The sequence below is a fragment of the Oryctolagus cuniculus genome, chromosome 10 (genome assembly GCF_051225735.1).
Source record: "Oryctolagus cuniculus isolate XC-2025 breed Fujian yellow rabbit chromosome 10, ASM5122573v1, whole genome shotgun sequence".
In the NCBI taxonomy this organism is placed as follows: domain Eukaryota; kingdom Metazoa; phylum Chordata; class Mammalia; order Lagomorpha; family Leporidae; genus Oryctolagus; species Oryctolagus cuniculus.
Genome location: NC_142876.1, coordinates 29,410,274 through 29,430,265, shown reverse-complemented (window position 1 = coordinate 29,430,265; position 19,992 = coordinate 29,410,274). Strand labels below are relative to the sequence as shown.

The window sequence follows — 19,992 nt, the reverse complement described above, 5'->3', positions numbered from 1 at the left end:
TAGGAGTGGGGATGCAGCGTGGGAATAAGCCGGGACCCCATTGCCCAGCTGTGGCCAGCAGCTGCTCTCCCGCTAATACCAAGGAGGCAGAGCAGCTGTCACCTGCTGCCCATTGTCTACGTTCTGGGGGCCTTGGAGCTCCCACAGGTTAGTGGAATGTCCACGGTGGGCCCACAGCTGGGTCTCAGGGCAAGGGAAGGAGCAGACAGGGGCTCAGCCTCTGAAAGCTGTGGTCTAGCTCACTAGACTCTCAGCCTGCACCAGGGCTGTGCTGGACTGTGGCGGGGTATGCAGGGGAGCGATGGGATGTCCATGGACCCGTCCGCCCTCCCTGTCTGTATTAAGTCAGCGTCATGTTGCTTGAACTAAAATAGCTGTGAGAAGCCACTGAGGAAGAAGGTTTACTCGGCTCATGCTTTTGGAGGTTCACAGTCTGTGATTGGGAGGCCCCATTGGTCCGGTGTCTGATACGGGCATTGGATGGTGAAACACAGGCAGAGAGAACCACACTGGGAAGCAGGAGGCAGTGAGAGGCAGGGAGCCTGCTCGTCATCTTCTTCCATGTGGCTTCTCCCTGGAGAGCACCAGGATTCCATCACAGGGACTCTACCCTATGGTCTGATCCAATCTAGTCACTTTCCAAGGCCTCCCCTATACGCATCGCAAAGGGGTTAATTTCCAGCCTTGACCCTGACTCTGGTGAGCAGGTCTCCAGCACACAAGCCTTTGGGGGCCACCTGGACTATTATCCAATCCGTAGTACTGTCCCCAGACAGAGCTGGGCGTGCTCTGCCTTCTGCGGTGACATCATGTGTGGTTTCTCCTCCACCCCACGCAGCCCTGCGCAGTGACCCCATCTTCCCGTAATAGCTCTGTGGCTGCTTCCTCCAGGCCAGGGTTGAGTCATGCCGGTCTTAGAAGCCTTGCTTTCTTCCTCTTTGCAATGATGTTGTGACAGCACATTGTAATTCCCAGGGGACCGTCCTTGTTCTTGATTTGCTTCCAAGTCTTTTTGTGGTCATGACCACCTCCAGTTACTCTCTTGTGGAGAGCTCTCCAGGTCACATGCCTGTGAGGATCCCAGTCAGGGAGGTGGCATGTGTGAGTGAGGGCTGTGCCTTGTGAGGAGGCATTAGGGAATGCTGGGGTCTGTGGAGAACTGGAGATGTAATGCCTAGTTCAGAGGGGTCAGCCCCACTGAGTCCAAAATAATGGTTGCAGTGTGGGAAGGGGGCCAGGGTTGCTAGGTCTTACAGTTTTTTTTTTCTTTTTTTTTTTTAAGGAAAGCCAGAAATGTAGACTTGAAATCTTTTGACTTATACATGTTGACTGAAATATTTAAAAAATATTTAACTGGCCACACCAACACACCACGGTCCAGACATGGCCCCAAACCATGTTGTAGCAGTGTCTGCTCCTATACGGGCTAGGTAATCATCCAAGGTGGTGGGAGAATGGGAAGGGTGCGGAGGACCAGGGGGCCCAGGAGTAGCTGCTGGGGGGTGGGTGGAGGGAGTCAGGGTGGGCTTGACCTGCCCTTGAGGATGGAGATGGGTGGGAAGGGATCTGGTTCTCCAAGGTGAGCCAGCTCCGCCTTCCAGCCGTGGCCTCTTAGTTCTAACGACCAGCTGCACAGGCCCACAGGCCACAGCCCTGCTCTGTGGAACCCGTCCTGGGCTGCCGACACCCCCTCATGCTCTTGGAAACAGCTTGGTACTGTCAGTGCTCCAGCTGGCTCAGGAAGCTTTTGCCAAGAGCAGCTGAGCTGAGAGACACTGGAGAGAGACTGTCACTTGAGAAGGAAGGTCTGAGGTGCAGGGGCTACTGCACTAGGAGACTTTCTGGCCTTCACCTGAGGTGTTCTCGGGGCTACACTGCTGGGTTCGTAGCAGGATACTGTCAGTCTGCCCTCCTGCATGCTCTGAGTTTGTCTTTACTCTCAGCCTATAAACCCAGAGGCTTCTGAAAGCTGAGGGTGGGACCTACAGAGAACGGGTCCCTGTGAGCCCATGTGGTTGGCAGAGCTGAGGTCAACCCAGAGACTGGAGTCCAGGAGAACCAAGGAGGGCACCTGGAGTTCAAAGCAGGGAGACATTAGGGAGGGGTGAGGTCTGTTGGAGAAATGGAGTGCAGTGACAGCAGGGACGGCTGAGTGGCTAAGGAGGGCTTCATGGAGGAGCTGTGCCTGACCGTGGGCCCTGAGGGCAAGGGTACAATTGAGAGAGGCAGAGATATAGGAAAGGCAGAGGACAGAGTGAGGGGTATCGGGTGGTTGTGACGTTGAGTGATAGTTACGGCACATAATTGAGTGCTTGCTGTATACCTAAGTGTACTAAGCACTTCTCTCCTGCAATATCTCATTTAGTTGTCACAACACTTTAGAGTGGCGTTTTCATCTTCAATCTGCCTTATAGAGGAGGAGGCAGGCTGAGACTGCCCAGGGACACACAGCTGTGATTTAACCAGCACTGGAACCCATGGCCATGATGGTACCCTGTCTAGGAATGGGGCGGTGAGGGAGCTGCTTGGCTCCAGCCAGTGATATGCCTGTGGCCCTGAAGCTTGTGGCCCCGTGTGGCTTTGTTCCACTTCACCTGTGACTTCGCCATCATCTGGTGTCCATGGTGTCCAGTGTGCAGCAGGTGCTCATCACATGTTAAGTGGGATGAACTTGACTGAGGAGGCTCTGAAGTGATGTGGGAAGAGGTTGGAGGCCTGGGTGACCTTGGTGGGGGTAGGGCTGGGGGGATGGGTAGGGAGACCCTGGCATCCTTTGGTTTTAACACTGTAGGAGCTGGCAGGAGTGGGGCACAGGCAGCAGAGCGGAGCAGACCCTGGGGAAGGAGTGTGCTGGGCACTGTGGGACACTAGGGGAGCCCCAGGCCAGTCTGCCTGCTCTGGGCCCTAGGTGGAGACAGGTGTAGGATGAAGCAGGGCCCTCAACCACCATGCAGTCTTTTCAAGATAAAAAATTCAAGAGCAGGGCAAGAGTTGGGTGACAGCCCAGAGGAGGGTGAGAGAGTATCATGGGCAACCTTGCGTGGTACCAGGGAGTGGGCAGTGGGCAGTACCACAGCCTAGTGGAGGCCCCGGTGGTTCTCAGGTGCCCAGGGCAGGACAGACTTGGACAGCAGGGATGTTTGGGGATAGAGCAGGGGCTGGAGCTCCCAGAGCCTGCCCTCATGCCCTTCTGCCCATTGGTCTTGCCCAGCTGCCAGGGTGGAGGCTGCCATTTAAATGTTCTTCCTCTGAGAGGCCGTGCCCATCAAGGCCCCAGTGGGGTGTCCTTGGGGGACTGTCCTGGGCACCCTCCTCACGCCCACAGGGCTCTCACTCACTCCCTCTCAGGGTCTGTGTCTCAGGTACCTCCTGGGCGCCAGCCATGGCTGGCACAGTGTCCTTCCCCTCCCCACACAGACCAGTCCAGCTCCTCAGTTCCTCATGGAGGTGGCTCTCAGGAGGCCTGAGCCCCATTTATCTACTCAATAAAGCTCTCAAGGCATCTGCAGAGGGGACCATGGGGCTCGGTCCAGGGCTCTGCAGAGGGTGTGCGGACCGTGAGGGTGATGGGGGACATATGTGCTGTGCCTGCTGCCTGAGGCTTGTGACTGTAACCCAGAACTGCACTTGGGGTCCTCCGGGGGCTCCCTTGAGGGAGGAGGGAGGTGACTGCAGAGGGTCTCCAGGCATGGCAGACTGTTGAAGTGCTGGCAGTCAGCCAGCCTTCCCCACCCCTACCCTGGGCTCTGTCCATGGGCACCTGAGTGGCCCCCAGCCTGTCCTCACCTTGCTAGGCCCCAGAGTCCTCATCTGCACAGGGAGAAGCTGGGCTCTTGAGGGGCGATGGAGGTCATGTGATATGGTTTCAGGAACCCCCTGCAGGGTGTACAGACCTGCTGGGCACCATGGGACTCCGCACAGATGCTGTTAAGTGCCCCTGGCTCTGAGAGTCCAGGGCAGAGGTGGTGACCCCACGGCCCACCCGGCCATGGTCCTTCAGCTTGTAGAGGTTGCCCTGGGGCTGAGCTCTGCCCTGGGTCCTGGGTGGTCATGGAGGAGAGGGCGGCCCTACCTTCAGGGAGCTGTCCAGGTAGCTGGGAGGACCAGGATGCAGACCCCGTGAGTGGTGGGTGGGTTCTACACATCAGCTATTCAGAGTGTGATCCTCTGGCTGCTGGAAGTCTGTTAGAAATGCAGACGATTGGGGCCGGTGCTGTGGCGCAGTAGGTTAGTCCTCTACCTGTGGCGCTGGCATCCCATATGGGAGCTGGTTCGAGTCCCAGCTGCTCCTTTTCTAATCCAGCTCTCTGCTATATCCTGGGAAAGCAGTAAAAGATGGCCCAAGTCCTTGGGCCCCTGCACCCATGTAGGAGACCCAGAAGAAGATCCTGGCTCCTGGCTTTGGATCAGTTCAACGCTGGCTGTTGGGGCTATCTGGGGAGTGAACCAGCGTATGGAAGACTTTTCTCTCTGTCCCTCCCTCTCACACTCTCTGTAACTCTACTTCTCAAATGAATAAAATCTTAAAAAAAAAAAAAAAAAAGAAAGAAAGAAAGAAAAGAAAAGAAAAGAAAAGAAAAAGAAATGCAGACCCTTGGCCCTACTCAAATCTACTGCATCTGAGCGTGCATTTTTGACAAAATGCCTGGGGAGTAAACTTCGGGAAGCACTGCTTGACTTCTACTTTTTTGACCACACTTCACAAAGAGAAATATTTTCCCTTGGTAGGTGAAGTCAGAGCTCCACTAAGCAACAGCTAAACTTACCGCGTGTGCTACATTCTGGTATTTTCAGTTTAGTTACATATTTCTTAATGCTGTCATCATGACTCATAGCATTTATTTGATAACCTACTAAATTGCTGAGACCTGCAATTTGAATAATTCCCTGTCTGATGTTGGGGTGACATAGAGTTAAACTGGCGGTGGTTGAGGGGAAGGTCAGACTTTTAGAAGACGCCAGATGTCCCTGACTCCTGGGACAGAAAATACTGCTGATTTCCAAGGTCACCTGCCTGCAGCTGCTTGGCTTTCTGGGCCTTCCCGTTCCCGGGGTGGGGACCCGAGGCTCGTATACCTGCAGGCCCTCCCCAAATCCTTGTTGCTTTAGTTTGGCCAGCCCCGGCGTGGCTGAGTCATCAGGTCAGCACTGGAGGGAGTGGCCAGCGCTCCAGAGCTGCTGATTGCCCGGGAAACGGCGTTTCTCTGGAATCCTGTCTGTGTAGGAGGTAGAGCGTGGGCTGTGGGCGGCAGCAGGGGACGTTGGCAGTGAACAGATTCCCATGGCTTCCTTGGGGAGGGCTGTGGGCATCCTCTTCCTGGGGAGCTACCTCCCTCCTCCCACACTCTGCCAGCAGAGCGGCCTCTGGAGAATTCTAGCCCTAGTTGTGTGTTCTGGGTGCAGGTGTCATTGTCAGCCCTGTGTGGAGGTGGGATGGGGAGAGGGGACCGTGGGGACCAAGGCTATGGCAGCCAGCAGCCGGCATGTGTGCAGTAGGGTCAGCAGGAGGGAACCGCTGGCAGAGAGCCCAGGGCATGGTGCTGCTGCACCAGGCTGCTTAGCCAGCGGCTGTGGCCGTGATGGGGCAAGGGCTCCAGTGAAGTTGATGCGTGGCTTTAACACAAGGCAAGCAATGGGGATGGGGCTATCTGGGGAGTGAGGAGGGAGCAGGGAGGAGGCTCCCTGCTCACCCACAGCTCAGATGCTGTGTCAGATGCCGAGTTTCTGTCTTGCTTGGATGGGGGCAGGGGGAGGACAGACCCATAAATCCCTAAGCCACTGAGCTCAGGAGCTTTGAACCAGATCCATGGCACTCCCACCTCCCTGCAGCATGCCTGGGTCTCTGTCACAGCCCAAAGCCAAAAAGCAAGCCAGCAAAGCAGACACGAGCTCTAGCTGGGCTTCCTGTGTGAGGTGTGAGAGGGGTGTTCTGGGCCATGGGGTGGGTGCCGAGGGGCAGAGGAGAAAGAAAGAGCCTGAAGAAGTGCAGGCCATGTGGCGGGTCCAGCGCTGTCTCCACACAGAGCCTAGAGTGACGTTGGATGCCCAGAAGGCCTGGCACACAGCGGAGCAGGCGAGTCCCGTGTGGTTTGCAGTGTGCTGAGTTGACCCTGGGGATGGAAGGGGTGGTAGGGCCTAATGCCCAAAGAATCTGCTAACTTTACAGCACTTAACACCACTGGTCACCTGCAGACAGGCGGCAAAGACTGCGGCTGGGACCAGCCCATTGTCTCTGCGCCTGCAGGGCACTGCCTGGCATCAGAACCAGAAGCTGGGGCTCTTGGAGGTAGCCTGTGAGCCCTCCCAGGCAGGGCCGAGACAGAGACCAGAGACGCCTGGCCCAGCCCCACTGCTTCTGCTGCCCCTGCTGACGCTAGGCCCAGGGGAGGGGACACTAGCGTGGAGAAAGGTGACTTTACCAGGCTCCATGTGTGTGGTTTTTGTTTTTTTGGGCCTTAAAAACAGTCAGCTGGGCTTCTGGGGCTTCCACGGCAGGCATGGGGAGTGGTGGCTGTGGCAAGGGCTGCCCCAGGACTGGCAGGGGCTAGGGTGAGGTCCCTTACAGACAGCGCAGCCCCAGCGGACTGAGGGCCTGTCCCCTCCCTCAGACAACCACAGATATGTCCCAGTCTGACTGACCTAAGCACTCTCTGGGAGGCCTAGGCATGAGCGCCGCTCCACCGGCCCAGTGCAGCCCAGGCCCCTGCACCCTTTCAAAGCCTGCCCGCCCTGTGATGCCCTGGGAGCAAAGTGCAGCCTCAGCACTCTCTCTGCTCTGCTGCTGGCCGTTGTGTTTCTGCCTCGTCCATCAGTCCATCACCTGGTGGGGGGTGGGGCAGGGTGGGGAGGAGGAGAGCCAGGGGACAGCTGTGCAGGCGTGCTCCCGGATCTGCCTGCCCCCGTGCCTTCTGTACCCTGATGGCTGCAGACACCCTCTTTCCTGTCCCCTCTTCCTCCTTTGCTCTCACTGATCGGCCCTCCCTCCCGGCTGTCTGGGGCTTCCTCTGCCTGGTCTTATGGTGAATGAGAAGCTGAGCTAGACAAGGCCCCCAGAGCTTATGCAGGAGGCCGCAAAGCAGGAACTCACCCCTTTCCTGGCATCCCCACCAGCCTGCTAAGGGGCTGCCTGCTCCTTCTCACTCCACGTGCCTCTCAAATGGGGCGGAGCTCCCATGTTCAGTTCCTAAGAACGGGGGACCCAGAAAGATACTGTGCACCGCTGCTCAGGCAACATTCTTCCCAGTAGCCAGACACAGAGACAACCAGCGTGCATCCCTGGACACAGGGAGAAACCTAGCCTGGTAAACACACACGTATGGCTGTGACACCAGGGCTTCCCTCGTCTTTTTGACACCTGTTACAGCCTGGTGAACCGTATCATGGAATGCTAGGAGACACAAGCTGGTCACAGCAGGACAAATACTGTAGGAGTCTCTGTAGAAAGTATCCGGAAGGGAAAGTATCCAGACCTCAAAGAGACAGAGGTGGGGCAGTGGGTACCGGGGTCGGGAGTGGGGTAATAGCAGAGTTTCCGGCGGGATGCTGATGAAGGTCGTCACTGTAATGCAGGTCACATAGACTTGTGAATGTCCTTAAGTACTGACCTGTGTGCTTTCCAATGGCTAAAACGGAGGTTTCGTGTTATGTGTATTTTATAGTGGAACAACAAAAATGGAGTCGGGGTGGGGTCCTGAACACTTGCTTTTGGCTCAGAGGTTAAATCACGGCTTAGATGCCTGCATCTTGTATCAAGAGCCTGGTTTGAGTCTCAGATCCACTTCCAATCCAGTTTCCTGCCATTGTGCATCCTGGGAGGCAGCAGATGATGCTCAAGTACTTGGGTCCCTACCACCCACATGCGAGACCTGGTTGGAGTTCTGGGTTCCTGACTTTGGCCTGGCCCAGCATGGGCTATTTTGGGCATTTGAGAAGTGAGCCAGTGTATAGAAGATCTCTCAGTCTTCCTCCCTCCCTCCCTCCCTCCCTCCCTTTCTCCCTCCCTCCCTTCCTCCCTTCCTTCCTTCCTTCCTTCCTTCCTTCCTTCCTTCCTTCCTCTCTCTCTCTCTCTCTCTCTCTCTCTCTTTTTCTCTCTCCCTTTCAAGTAAAAGTGAAAATATATTAAAATTTTAAGATTTATTTATTTATTTAGAGGTAGAGTGACAGAGAGATTGTGTATCTGCTGCTTCACTCCCCAGATGACCACAACAGCCAGGTCTGGGCCAGGCCAAAGCTAGAAAGAAGCCAGGCACTCCATCCAGGTCTTCTATATATGTGGCAAGGGCCTGAGCACTTGGGCCATCTTCCCCAGGCTTCCCAGCTCATTAGCAGGGAGCTGGATCAGAAGCAGAGTAGCTGGGACTTGAACCAGACACTGAGATGTCCGAAGTGGTGACTTAACCACTGAAGCAAATTCCTGCCCTAAATTTATCTATTTTTTAAGATTTTATTTATTTATTTGAGAGTAAGAGTTACAAAGAGAGGGAGAGACAAAGAGAGAGATCTTCCATCCACTGGTTCACTCCCCAAATGGCCGCAATGGCTGGAGCTGGGCTGATCTGAAGCCAGGAGCCAGGAGCTTCTTCTGGGTCTCCCATGTGGGTGCAGGGGCTCAAGCACTTAAGCCATCTTCCACTGCTTTCCCAGGTGCATTAGCAGGGAGCTGGATCAGAAAAGGAGCAGCCAGGACACAAACTGGTGCCCATATGGGATGCTGGTGCCGCAGGTGGAGGCTTGACCTATGCCACAACCCTGCCTTCCTAAATTTATGTTTTAATTCCATTTTCTATTATCTTTTTAACTGCCTTGTGGTTGCCTGTTGCCCCTGTCTTGCAGGAACTGAAATCCTTGGGGCAGAGTGGAAAGGTGGGCCAGGGAGGTGCTTTGGGTCTACTCAGGCTGTAGGCAGCTGGGCTCCACCCCCAATCCCTGCTGAGGGACAGCTGGGATGCGCCTCAGAACTGCCACCCGGAGACCAAAGGGGAGCGTTTCCCTGCTGAGGCTGCCTCACGGCATCACCACCTCACGCTCCAGGAGGCAGGGCCATGTGGCTCCTGCGGGCGCCTCTTGGCTGTCTGAGGAGCCCTGGGTAGCAGGCTTTGGGGCAGCCAGAGTAAGGTGCTCTGGGGTCTCACTGTGAGGATCTGATCTGTCAGTAAGGACCAGAGCAAGAGGGTGATCGAGAGGACGTGAGGACACAAGGGGTGTCCAAGACAAGTGACCCACGGAGGTGTCCTGTTTTGCCCTGTGGGCACCAAAACGTGGGGGTTGCTCTTGTGACTGTTTGTTTCCTGTGGGCCAGTGTGGACATGGGATGGCTGCTGGTGGCCTGGGAGACTCACCCATGCCTGGGAGAGCCCAGCAGAGCAGCTAGAGGGGTCTGCCCCAGGCAGAGCCCAGCACTTGACCCTCCTGGAAGCGGCTTCTGTAGAGTTCCTGCAAAGCCTGGTCCTCTGACTGTGCATGTCCAGTGTGCCAGGAAGCCTCTGATAAGATCTGAAGTCTTCAGGGAATAATAGGCACAGCCTTGGCCTCTGCTGCCCCGGCAGGTGGCTCCTGTTCAGCCCTCTGTGGACTTGAACCTTACTGCTCCCATACAGCTGAGGCCACCTGACCAGGGCCAGGCCCTGAGCCTGCAGGTGCCCAGCCCATCAGACCGTGCACCCAGCCGGGGAGTGCGAAGCGCACACACAGCCCTTGAAGGAGTCATGGCCCACTGGCAGGGCAGCGGTGACGTCGGAGTACTGGGAGGTGTCCTGCGGACCTGAGTAGCAAGCGGCCAGGAGGGGAGGTGGGAAGAGGCGGGTGGAGGGGGCCGTGTAGGCAGAGTCACGCAGACCTGGAACTCTGCTGTGTGGACCTGGGCAAGTTACTGAATCCCTCTGAACCTCCCCTGTGTCTTCTATGTAGTGTGATTACACCAGTTCATACACAGGATTGTTGCGAGGGTGAAGTGTGCCCAGTGTGGCTAGCAGAGGTTACCGTATCTGTACGTGGAGCCACGCTGGGGGAATACTCTGCCTCCTAGCCCACCACTAAATCAGAGACTTGCACTAACGGCAGAAGGCCTCTCCAGCCCTGTTCTAGGCTTCTGTGAGTGTCAGCACCTCTGGGCTTGGGGGGTGGAAGGAAGGGGAGGGACATAGCATGAACGGAAACACAGGGGCAGGAGAGAGCATCAGGTGTTAGTTTTCCTTCGCTGCGTGCAGATGGCTCAGACCCAGCGGCTTAGGACGATGCTGTTCTTTATCTCCCAGCGCTAGCTGGAACCTGGGTGTGGACCAGGCTGCGGTCTCGTCTGGGGCTCCCAGGGGCTCTGGAGCAAACAGTCTGCTCCCATGCTCACGGGGTCCTAGGAGAATTTATTCCCTGCTGGTTGTAGGACTGGGGTGACCGTGTCCTTGCCCGCTGCTGACTGGCACTTGCCTTCAACCACAGGTGCCTGCCCACATGCCCTGCCCGCGCCCCTCCTCCCTCAAGCCAGCCATAGTGCACGGAGCCTTTCTCGTGCTTTGGATTTCTGCGTCTTCCTCTGTCTTGGACCTCTAGTCCCAGATGCTCAGGGCTCACGTGCTTGGGTCAGGCCCTCTTGAAGAGTCTCCCTATCTTAAGGTCAATGATTTGGAATTTAATTATACCAGCAAAATCCCTTCCCAGGGGTATGTGTTTGATTGACTGGTAGAAGGTGTACATCTGGGACCATCTTACAGTTCTGCCTCCTACATATGACATGGGCTGGAGAAAGAGGGCAGAATGGCCAGGGGCTGGAGCAGGCATGCCATAGGCCTTGACAGCTGTTGGAGCAGGAGAGGTGAGATGGATGTTGATGGTGGGAGGGATCTAAGACTGCCGTAGGCCTTGAGTGGCAGGTGGAAAAAGAGGCATTGGACAGCCCCTACCCCTAGCCTTGACTGTGTCCAGCACCATTAGAATGCATTGATCCCAACTCAACTGCCCTGGCCTTCAGGTCTGGGTTCCTTTGTCCTGCTGAGGGTACCACCCAAGCCTGAAGCCTCCAGTCCTGTGGCTCCTCCCTTTAGCACAGATGAGCAGACTCACAAGCCCCTCAGTGGATGGCCACTGAGCTTGAGAGCCCAGAGCAAGCCCCTGCAGTACCTCCGACCTCCCTTGTAGCCGGCCTGGCGTCCAAGACAGGCTGGCAGAGGAGGCCAGTTGAGGGTGTGTGTCCACCGGGCAGTCCCATCGGCTGGTCCGGTAGGGCCCCACTGACCTTGCAGGGCTGTGGAGAGGCGAAGATACCAGGAGGGGTGAGAAGGCTCTCCCGGGGCAGAGAGCGTGTCCCAAACCAGGCGCCGGCCTTGCCTCGGGCAGCGTCTCATGGCGCCTGTCTTTCCTCTCTCCCACAGCCCCGCGCCAGGCTCCGGAGCTGGGGGCATGGAGAACTCCTCGGCAGCGTCGGCCTCCTCCGGGGCTGGGAGCAGCCGCTCCCAGGAGATCGAGGAGCTGGAGCGCTTCATTGACAGCTACGTGCTGGAGTACCAGGTGCAGGGGCTGCTGGCCCACAAGGCGGAGGGCGACGGCGAGAGCCAGAAGACACAGTCCCCCGTCTCCCAGGTGAGTGCGGGCTTCTCACGATGACCGAGGTTTCTATCAGAGGATGGAGCTGAGGGTCCGGGGTTGACTCAGGAAGAGCAGGAGAGGGGTTGGAGACAAGGGGTGTAATACGGGGGTGCTTCAGCAAGTTCACGGAAAAGGGGAATTAAAATAAGTTTATTTTTGGTGCAAAATATATTTTAAAGGCATGTAGTTTTTCCATAATATGTGCTTCCATAAACCTTTTGAAAATCCATCATATGCATGGATTTTTAAAATTGTTCTATCACAATAAACTTAACTTTCAATTTTTTTTTTTTCCCCACAAACCACAGTCTCCTTGTGTAACTGCTCTGAGGAGTTCAGCTGTGGGAGGAGAGAGACGTGGTGAGGCTTGGGGCCACGAGGTCAAAACAGGAGCATTTTCAACCTGGTTGGGGGTAGCTGGGGGTGGCCCCGCCAGTGACTGGAGCAGTGGCCTGGTGTCTGGTCCCAGCTGCTCATCCATGGTCTGTTACTAAGCATCTAAAATGACACCTGCAACACAGCTGTGGCATTTTCTCCAGGGAGGTGCAGGTGCAGAGCTGGGGAGGTGACTTTAGCTGGGAGCAGTGGAAGGAGGCAGAGAGGGGGGCGATGATGGCAATGGAGCCAGGACACTGAGCCAGGCGAGGAGGGGAGTGGTAGGGTCGGCGGTTCGGTGATCAGGATTCTTCTTGGTGAGACGAAGACTCGCTGGAGTCCCGGGACCAGCAGCAGTGAGCCAGACAGCTAGGAGGGACGTCCCTGAGTGGGGCGGAGGAAATGCGGTAATTGGTGGCGAAAGGCAGTGTGCGCCTGCGCGCGCGGGGAGGCGGGAGACAGCAGCAGGAGGGGCTGTGGACGCAGAGCAGGGCGCAGGAGCCATCTTTGTGGATCTCAAGAAAGAACAAAAGGGTGTTGGCGGGGGTGGCTGCCATCCAGGAGGAAAGCCCTCGAGGAAGGCAAGGAGAGAAATGGCAGGTGGCTCTGCAAATGACTACACGGAGGGTGGCGGGGTCTTGTCTGGTGTGTTAATTTATTCATGTCACTTCCTTTGGTGATTTACACCATCCTTATTGTACGGTTAACAGTCTCATGACCTGGAGTGGAAGGGGGAGGTGGTGGTGGTGCAGGGGGCGTGGTTGGACCATGTCCAAGGGAAATTAGCCTCTGTGGGTTGCGTAGGATGGGAGGGCAGGAAGTAAAGGCACCAGCTCTTGGCCCCTGGAAGCCTCCTAGTGCTGACCTCCATGTGGTACCCCCGGCTGTGCTGCCTGTCTCCCTGCTGTGGAATCCTGGGCACCCTCGGAAGCTTCCTGTAGCTGGAATAGGCCCTCGCAGTGGGAGGGTCCAAGGAAGCTTGAAGCCTGACCCCAGAGGAGGGCGGTGCTGAGACAGTTGTGGATGGGGCCCCTCCCATTGGCTCAGATGGGCTCCTGGGGACTGCGGAGCTGTCCCAGTGCAGAGCAGGGCGCTGGGACTGCCCAGCCCTTACTCTCCACCTTGCCCATCTGGCTCCTGCTCCCAGGACTCCTGGGCCTGACTCACGCTTGGAGGCCCGAATCTGGGTGGTGGGCGAGGTAGGAGTCTGGAGGGGTGTGAAATCAGTGGTGGTTGTGCAGAACAAGGCCACTCTTGGCATTTAGACACATTCTTTAGACATCTGCCCTTGGAAGGGCACAAACACCTGGCGGGATTCCTGGCAGGATTACGTGGCATGCCTGCACGCTCTTGGCACGGGGCACAGCCCCTGCCCCCCCCCCACACCAACTCACAGCCATACCTGTGGGGCCAGCTACCCAGGAAGGACAGCTGTGGCCCACTGAAGAAGGCAGGGGCCTGATGTGTCTCCCTAAGACGAATCTTTACAGATACACATCCCATTGACACAGCCTGTGGGAAGTGTGTCTGCTAAAGCACTTTTGCATGTTTTTCTTGAATCTGATGACTGTTTTAAATGGGAGCCAAGAGAAACCACCGAGAACGTCCCGGGCTGCCCGTCTGTTTCCGGGAGCGGAAGACTGTGGAGAATTTGGAAGCCTTGAGAACGTAAGGGAATGCAGAAGAATGTTGCCCTGCAGCTGGCGCAGCTGCCTTTTGGGATCCAGGAGATGACAGTGGACACTCAGGAAGAGCACCTCATGCTGCTAGTCCAGCTCTGTTCCCCCCGCCCCAACAACAGCTAGGGAGAAAGGGTACGTGGATGACTGGACAGACAGACAGACAGACAGAGCTTCCTTTCTTAGATGAGTTCCCAAGAGAATGTATGTTTTGAATTTCCCAATACTTCCCAAATCCCTTATTTAAAATTTTTTTTCAAAATTTGTTTATTTATTTGAAAGCCAGAGTTATAGAGAGAGAGAGGAAGAAACAGAGAGAGAGAGAGAGAGATCTTCCACCTGTTGGTTTATTCCCTAGATGGCTGCAACAGCCAGGAGCCAAAGTCATGAGCCAGGAGCTTCATCCAGTTCTCCCTTGTAGGTGGTAGGGGCCCAAACACTTACACCATCCTCTGCTGCTTTTCCCAAGGCCATTAGCAGAGTGCCACAATGGCCAGAGCTGCGCTGATCTGAAGCCAGGAGCCAGGAGCTTCTTCCCAGTCTCCCATGCGGGTGCGGGAGCCCAAAGACTTGTGCCATCTTCTACTGTTTTCCCAGGCCAGGGCAGAGAGCTGGATCAGAAGTGGAGCAGATGGGACTCGAACCGGCATGCATATGGGATGCTAGCTCTGCAGGTGGCGGCTTTACCCACTACGCCACAGCGTGAACACTGGCATTTTTATAAGTCCTTGTATGACCCTGATGCCCTGCTGGGTTGACAACTACAGTTGTTGAAGAGTGGATAGATGCATTTATTTAAGACATATTTTCCAATACATTCTTTTTTTTTTTTTTTTTTTTTTTTTTTTTGGACAGGCAGAGTGGACAGTGAGAGAGAGATACAGAGAGAAAGGTCTTCCTTTGCCATTGGTTCACCCTCCAATGGCCACCGCATCTGGCGCGCTGCGGCGGGCGCACCACGCTGATCCGAAGCCAGGAGCCAGGTGCTTCTCCTGGTCTCCCATGCGGGTGCAGGGCCCAAGTACCTGGGCCATCCTCCACTGCACTCCTGGGCCACAGCAGAGAGCTGGCCTGGAAGAGGGGCAACCGGGACAGAATCTGGTGCCCCGACTGGGACTAGAACCCGGTGTGCCGGCGCCGCAAGGCAGAGGATTAGCCTATTGAGCCAGGGCGCCAGCCTTGCAATACATTCTTAACAGGTCCCACTAAGACTCACTGAGGCTGATGATAGCTTCCTGTCGTCCTTTCAGTTGGTGGCAAGTGCTTGGAGTCCTAGGTTTTGTCTCAGATGCAAGGTGATGTTTCAGAGAGAGAGCGTGGAGATGGGCCTGGTGTTTCCTTCCTTCCTGTCTCTTCCCCCATGTTTCTTCTTTCATTCTGCCTACCCTGACCACCCCCTCTTCGGTCCTGTTTATCTCATTACTGCATTTCCTCCCACTCTTAAATCCATTTTCCCTGCATCTTTGCTCGCAGGATGAGGCGCCCCATGGTGGGTTTAACAGAAGGAATGCGTTCACAGGAGGACCCTGGGGTGCTTGAGCGTGAAGGATTCGTTCTGTGTGAGCACATTTGAGTCACACAAGTGCCATACACAGACTTTGCGTGGTGCACAGAATCCAGACAGTCACAGTGAAATCCCCCTTAGCCAGCACCTCATGCTGTTGCCTTGACTCAACCTCCCATGAGATTGGACAGTTGACTTCCTCATCTTTGTAATGCATTAACTGGCATATAAACGCCTTACAGAAATAGAGTATTTGAAAGTCATGCATCAGAACCAGTGGAAATGTTCAGTAGCTCAACTGTATGTCCTAGGGAAACTTCCAGGCTTATGGCTGCGGTGCTGCCTTTCCGGGCTGTACAGTGGTGTATAGTATGGATTTATTTAGCTATTCGTTTAATGATGGACACTTAGGTTTCTTCCAGAGGTATACACAGACACCTGGCCCTGTGTGTTTTTGCGCCCTGGGCAGCATCCTGTCTCTCCAACAGGCCAGTCTTCTCTGGAGGATCACTGTGGATCTGCAGCTTGTCCTGGGTCCCACTCCCCTTCCAGCCCCCCTGTCCTGGTCAGCGAGCGCATGTGGCCAGGATAAGTAAACAGTGAATGCGGGTGAGCACGCCGCACCTCCTGCACAAATCCAAGTGCTTCTTTGGGTGGTTGCTGAGAACTGGAATGAATGTGGAAAACTCTCACCAGATTGCTGTCCAGAATGGCTGGTCCATTCTATGTAGGCTACAATTGTATTTTACTTTTAAAGCAACAGTTGGAAAAACATCATCATTTTAGGACAACAACTAATGTAATTTTTGTGCTTTTTAAAATTCTGTGTTACCTTTTACAAAGCTGTCCTTCTAGCACGCATGTGAGTTTTGAGTTGCTTGTTTGTTTCGCGTGATCTCCTAGACATTGTTTGGTGGTGGATTTTAGCATAAGGGGTCATTGTTTACATGGCTTCTTTCTGTGCAGGTGCTGTTGGCCATGAAGTGAAATACAACTAGCGCTAACTTGTACTCGTTCAGCCGCAGGCTCTGAGGGCAGAGTCATAAACAGAACCAGCTGAGATCCCTGTCCTCATGGGGCTTACTTGTGGCAGGGAAGGCAGGAAACAGGAAGTTAGCAGGTGATTGATACCTGAGAGAGGTGCAAGGGCCCGAAGGCTCGCTCAGAAGGGGCCTTTGGAGTGAAGACTTGAAAAAGGTGAGAAAGTGAGGCTGCTTAAAGCTGTGCGCTGGGGGCTTGCCCCGGGTGGAAGCCAGTGAAGAGCCAATGTCAGAGCCTCCCAGGCCTGTCTCAGTCTTGGCCTTTTCCTGAGAGATGTGGGACTCTGTGTGTGTGTGTGTGTGTGTGTGTGTGTGGCAGGACTGGTGAAGGGGGATGATCTTCCTGCGGCATGGATGGCAGTCCATGGTGAGAGGCCACAGCTGGGATGTGGCTGGGGAGTGAGCAAGACAGGAAGCAGGAGGCCAGGAAGCCGGTTCACTGGTCTAGGTGAGAGGCAAACTGTGTGGTCCCTATGGAGGTGATGAGAAGCCATTGGTCTAGGTATAGTTGGAAAGTACAAACACCATGAGCGGCCCTGAGGATTTGAGACTGAGCAAAAAGCATAGAACAATCCAGAACTTTCCAAAGAGACACTTTGGGGAGCAAAGGTGGAGTTCAGTTTTGGACACAAAGTGGCGTTGGAGGTCTTAGTGTGGCTGCTGTGCAAGGTGGCCTGCAGGGGAGGGGAGAGCTGGAGGCCAGCACAGTGAGTGGCCTGCCCTGAGCCCAGGGAGCAAGGAAGCCCAGAGCAGGTGGTCACAGGTGGAGTGCGGGCGAAGAAGCTGCCCAGGGCCTGAGGTGTCTCACCTGGAACTCATTCAGCCTCAGCTCTGTGAGCTGGTGTCAACATTCTACAAGTGAGGAGGTGGAAACAGAGAGAGATTAAATGAGCTTCCCAAGGTCACACAGCAAATAGAGGGCCGGACGGTGGTTTGGACCAGGCAGTCTGCCTCCAGGTACCATAGACGCCACCTCTCGGCTGTTGGCAGATTCTGTTGTTATTCCTGGGGATGGGGCAGGGAGACTTGCTCTTAGGGGTGAAGTGGCTCACCCCAGATCACAAAGCTGGGCAATGTACACATTTGAGATTCTCTACTTCAAGAACTCAAGCTCATAGTTGCTACATTCAGCTGTCTGTACAGCAGGACAGTTAATGGTTTGAAATTTTATTTATTAAATTTTTATATTTATTTATTATTTGTGAGGCAGACAGAAGAGAGACAAAGTTCCCATCCTCTGGTTCACTCCTGAAGTGCCCACAATGGCCCCATGCCGAGGGCTGAGACCAGGAGCTTGGAACTCAATCCGTATCTCTCATGTAGCCGGCAGACACCCAATTACTTGACACCTGCTGCCTCCCGGGGTCTGCATTAGCAGGGAACTGGAATGGAGCATAGAGCCAGGGCTCAAACAGGCACTCCAGTATGTGAGGTGGATACCTGAACTGGTGTCTTAACTACCCACTTTTTTTTTTTTTTTTTTAAACAAATCCCAGCTCTGGGCAGCATCCTGTCTCCCTGACATGCCAGATCTCGGGGCTACCAGTCCTGGGTCCCACCTCCTCCTCCAGTTCCCCTGTCCTGGTCAGTGAGCCCATGTGGCTTACAGGAAGTGGTCAGACAGCCTCCTGCCTGCAGGTAGCTGGGTCTTCGGGGTGGCAGTGTTCTCACCTAGGACAGGTTGTAGACACACACGCTTCTCAAGTCAGGTGCTTTGTGGGGAGGCCCAGCCCTTGGGCCTTCAGAACACCCCAGTAGTCCTGATGCCCCGGGTTAAGCAGGCCTGCATGAGGTCATCCTTGAAATCATTTTTCATTTAGAAATAATTTCAAACATATAAAAATGACAATAATGGTTCAAATAATTCCTGCAAATCCTTCAGCCAGTCTCCAGTTGTTAACATTTGACCACATTTGGGCCCATGTTCTCTCTCCCTAAATATCTATTATAGCAATAAATATATGTATACCTTTACATGTAATATATTTTTTTGAATAAGTTAAGGGTAAATTACAGATGTGATACTCCCTAATCCCCAAACACTTCATTTAAAAAATTATTTATTTATTTGAAAGTTAGAGTTACAGAGAAAGGGAGAGACAGAGAGATCATCTGTCTGCTGCTTCACTCCCCAGGTGGCCACATGGCCAGTGCTGAGCCAAGCTGAAGCCAGAAGCTTCATCCAGGTCTCCCACAGGGGTGGCAAGGGCCCAAACGCTTGGAACATCTTCTGCCGCTTTTCCCAAGCCAATAGGAGGAAGCTGGATTGGAAGTGCAGCAGCTGGGACCAGAACCAGCACCCATATGGGATGTTGGTGTTGCAGGCATCCGTGTTCCCTGCTCTGCCACGTGCTGGCCCTAATCCCTAAATACTTCAGTGTCTGTTGCCTAAGGACAGAGATAGTCTCTTATGTAATCACAGTATAGGAAGTAAACATTGATACAATACCATTATTTAATCTACTGACCTTATATTTTCCCAGTAATGCCATAGCAAAAAAAAAAAAAAAAAAAAAAAAAAAACCCTCTGTGTTCTTGGTCAAATCCAAGATTGCATGTTGCATCTATGTTGGTCATTTTTTCTGGCTCTTTGACTTAATACCTGTGCGTGCCCTTTGCTGCTTCTGCGACATTTTAGCTTCATCACCTGGGTGGGTTGCCTGACGCTGCATGTGTCAGCCTCACTGTTGGCTGAGAGAGGAAAGCAGGCGTGTCCATAGCTGTGGGAGCGAGTGGTGATGAACGTGACGGTCTGAGCGCAGTGCCTGGGCGTCAGTGAGATTCTTATGTGTTCTGACAGCGAATCCAGGTGCTGCACATTGAAGTAGCTTTGCGCTCATATGTCTTCGCTCTTTGATGTCGTTTAACATTTACAGCTTGCATTTTAATCAGTTTGGAAGGCGTTTTCCACGGGTAGTGTGAGGTAGACAATGAGTCCCTTTTTCTGCCTTGCCTAGCTGGGTTTTCAGCTCTGTGTGTTTACTCCCACCCTTCCCCAATCTTTATATATCATATACTAGGTTCCCATTTGTACATTATTTATTGGTGGGTACAGGTTTTTTTTTTTTTTTTTAAGTTGTTTTATTTACTTGGAAGACAGAAATCTCCCATCCACTGATTGACTCTGCAAACGCCCACAACAGCCAGGACTGGTCCAGGCTGAGCCAGGAACCTGGAACTCAAACCAGACCTGAGTGGCAGGGACCCAAGTACTCGAGTCATCCCCCGTTGCCTCCCAGGGTGCACATTAGCAGGAAGCTGGAATCGGGAGTGGAGCCAGGGGCTCCAATGCAGGCACTTGGATGTAGGATGCGGGTGTCCCAAGTGATGTCATAACTGCTGTGCCAAACGCCTGCCCCTTGGGCTGGTCTGTTTCTCTCCACTGTGCTGGTTCAGCAGGTTGGTTTGGCTGTAACCATGGGGCATTCTTTGCTAAATGCAGGGCCTGTTCCCTGCATGTCAGATGCCACTGGAAAGGAACCCCCCTCCCCGCCCCGGCCGCCACCATGGGCAGCAGCGTCAGCCCCCACTCTGAGCTTTTCCCTTCTTTCTCCCCGACCCCTTGTGCTCAGAACCTCGCTGTCTCTCCCACCCTCCACAAAGTCTGCTCGCTCCACACTGACCGTCCTGCAGGGCAGATGTCAGCGAGCGCATGCGTATCTCCACTGTTGTCAGGCCTTAAAGTGTGCTGTGAGGGAAGAGCACAGAGGGAGCATCTGCACTCGCGGGGTTGCTAAGTCTCCGCCCTGTGGTCTGTTTATTTCCGGTTTTAAAAGTAAGGCCTGACCAGCTCTCTGCTGTGGCCAGGGAGTGCAGT

The 19,992-nt window shown here is 54.5% G+C and overlaps 1 protein-coding gene across 9 annotated transcripts in view; it reads left to right on the top strand.

The window, feature by feature from the left end:
- Nucleotides 1-19,992, top strand: part of CTIF (cap binding complex dependent translation initiation factor) — a 286,075-nt gene that overhangs the window by 65,448 nt on the left and 200,635 nt on the right. For 6 of the 9 annotated variants that reach the window (XM_089305768.1, XM_051851239.3, XM_070050194.2 and 3 more), the window contains exon 2: nucleotides 11,364-11,571. In XM_089305768.1, the coding sequence (XP_089161894.1) occupies nucleotides 11,392-11,571 (180 nt within the window). In that variant the 5' untranslated portion in view covers nucleotides 11,364-11,391. Of the gene's footprint in view, nucleotides 1-11,363; nucleotides 11,572-12,472; nucleotides 12,553-14,454; nucleotides 16,333-19,992 lie in introns of those variants that run through there. The other 3 variants (XM_070050196.2, XM_070050195.2, XM_089305771.1) reach the window with 3 other exon arrangements.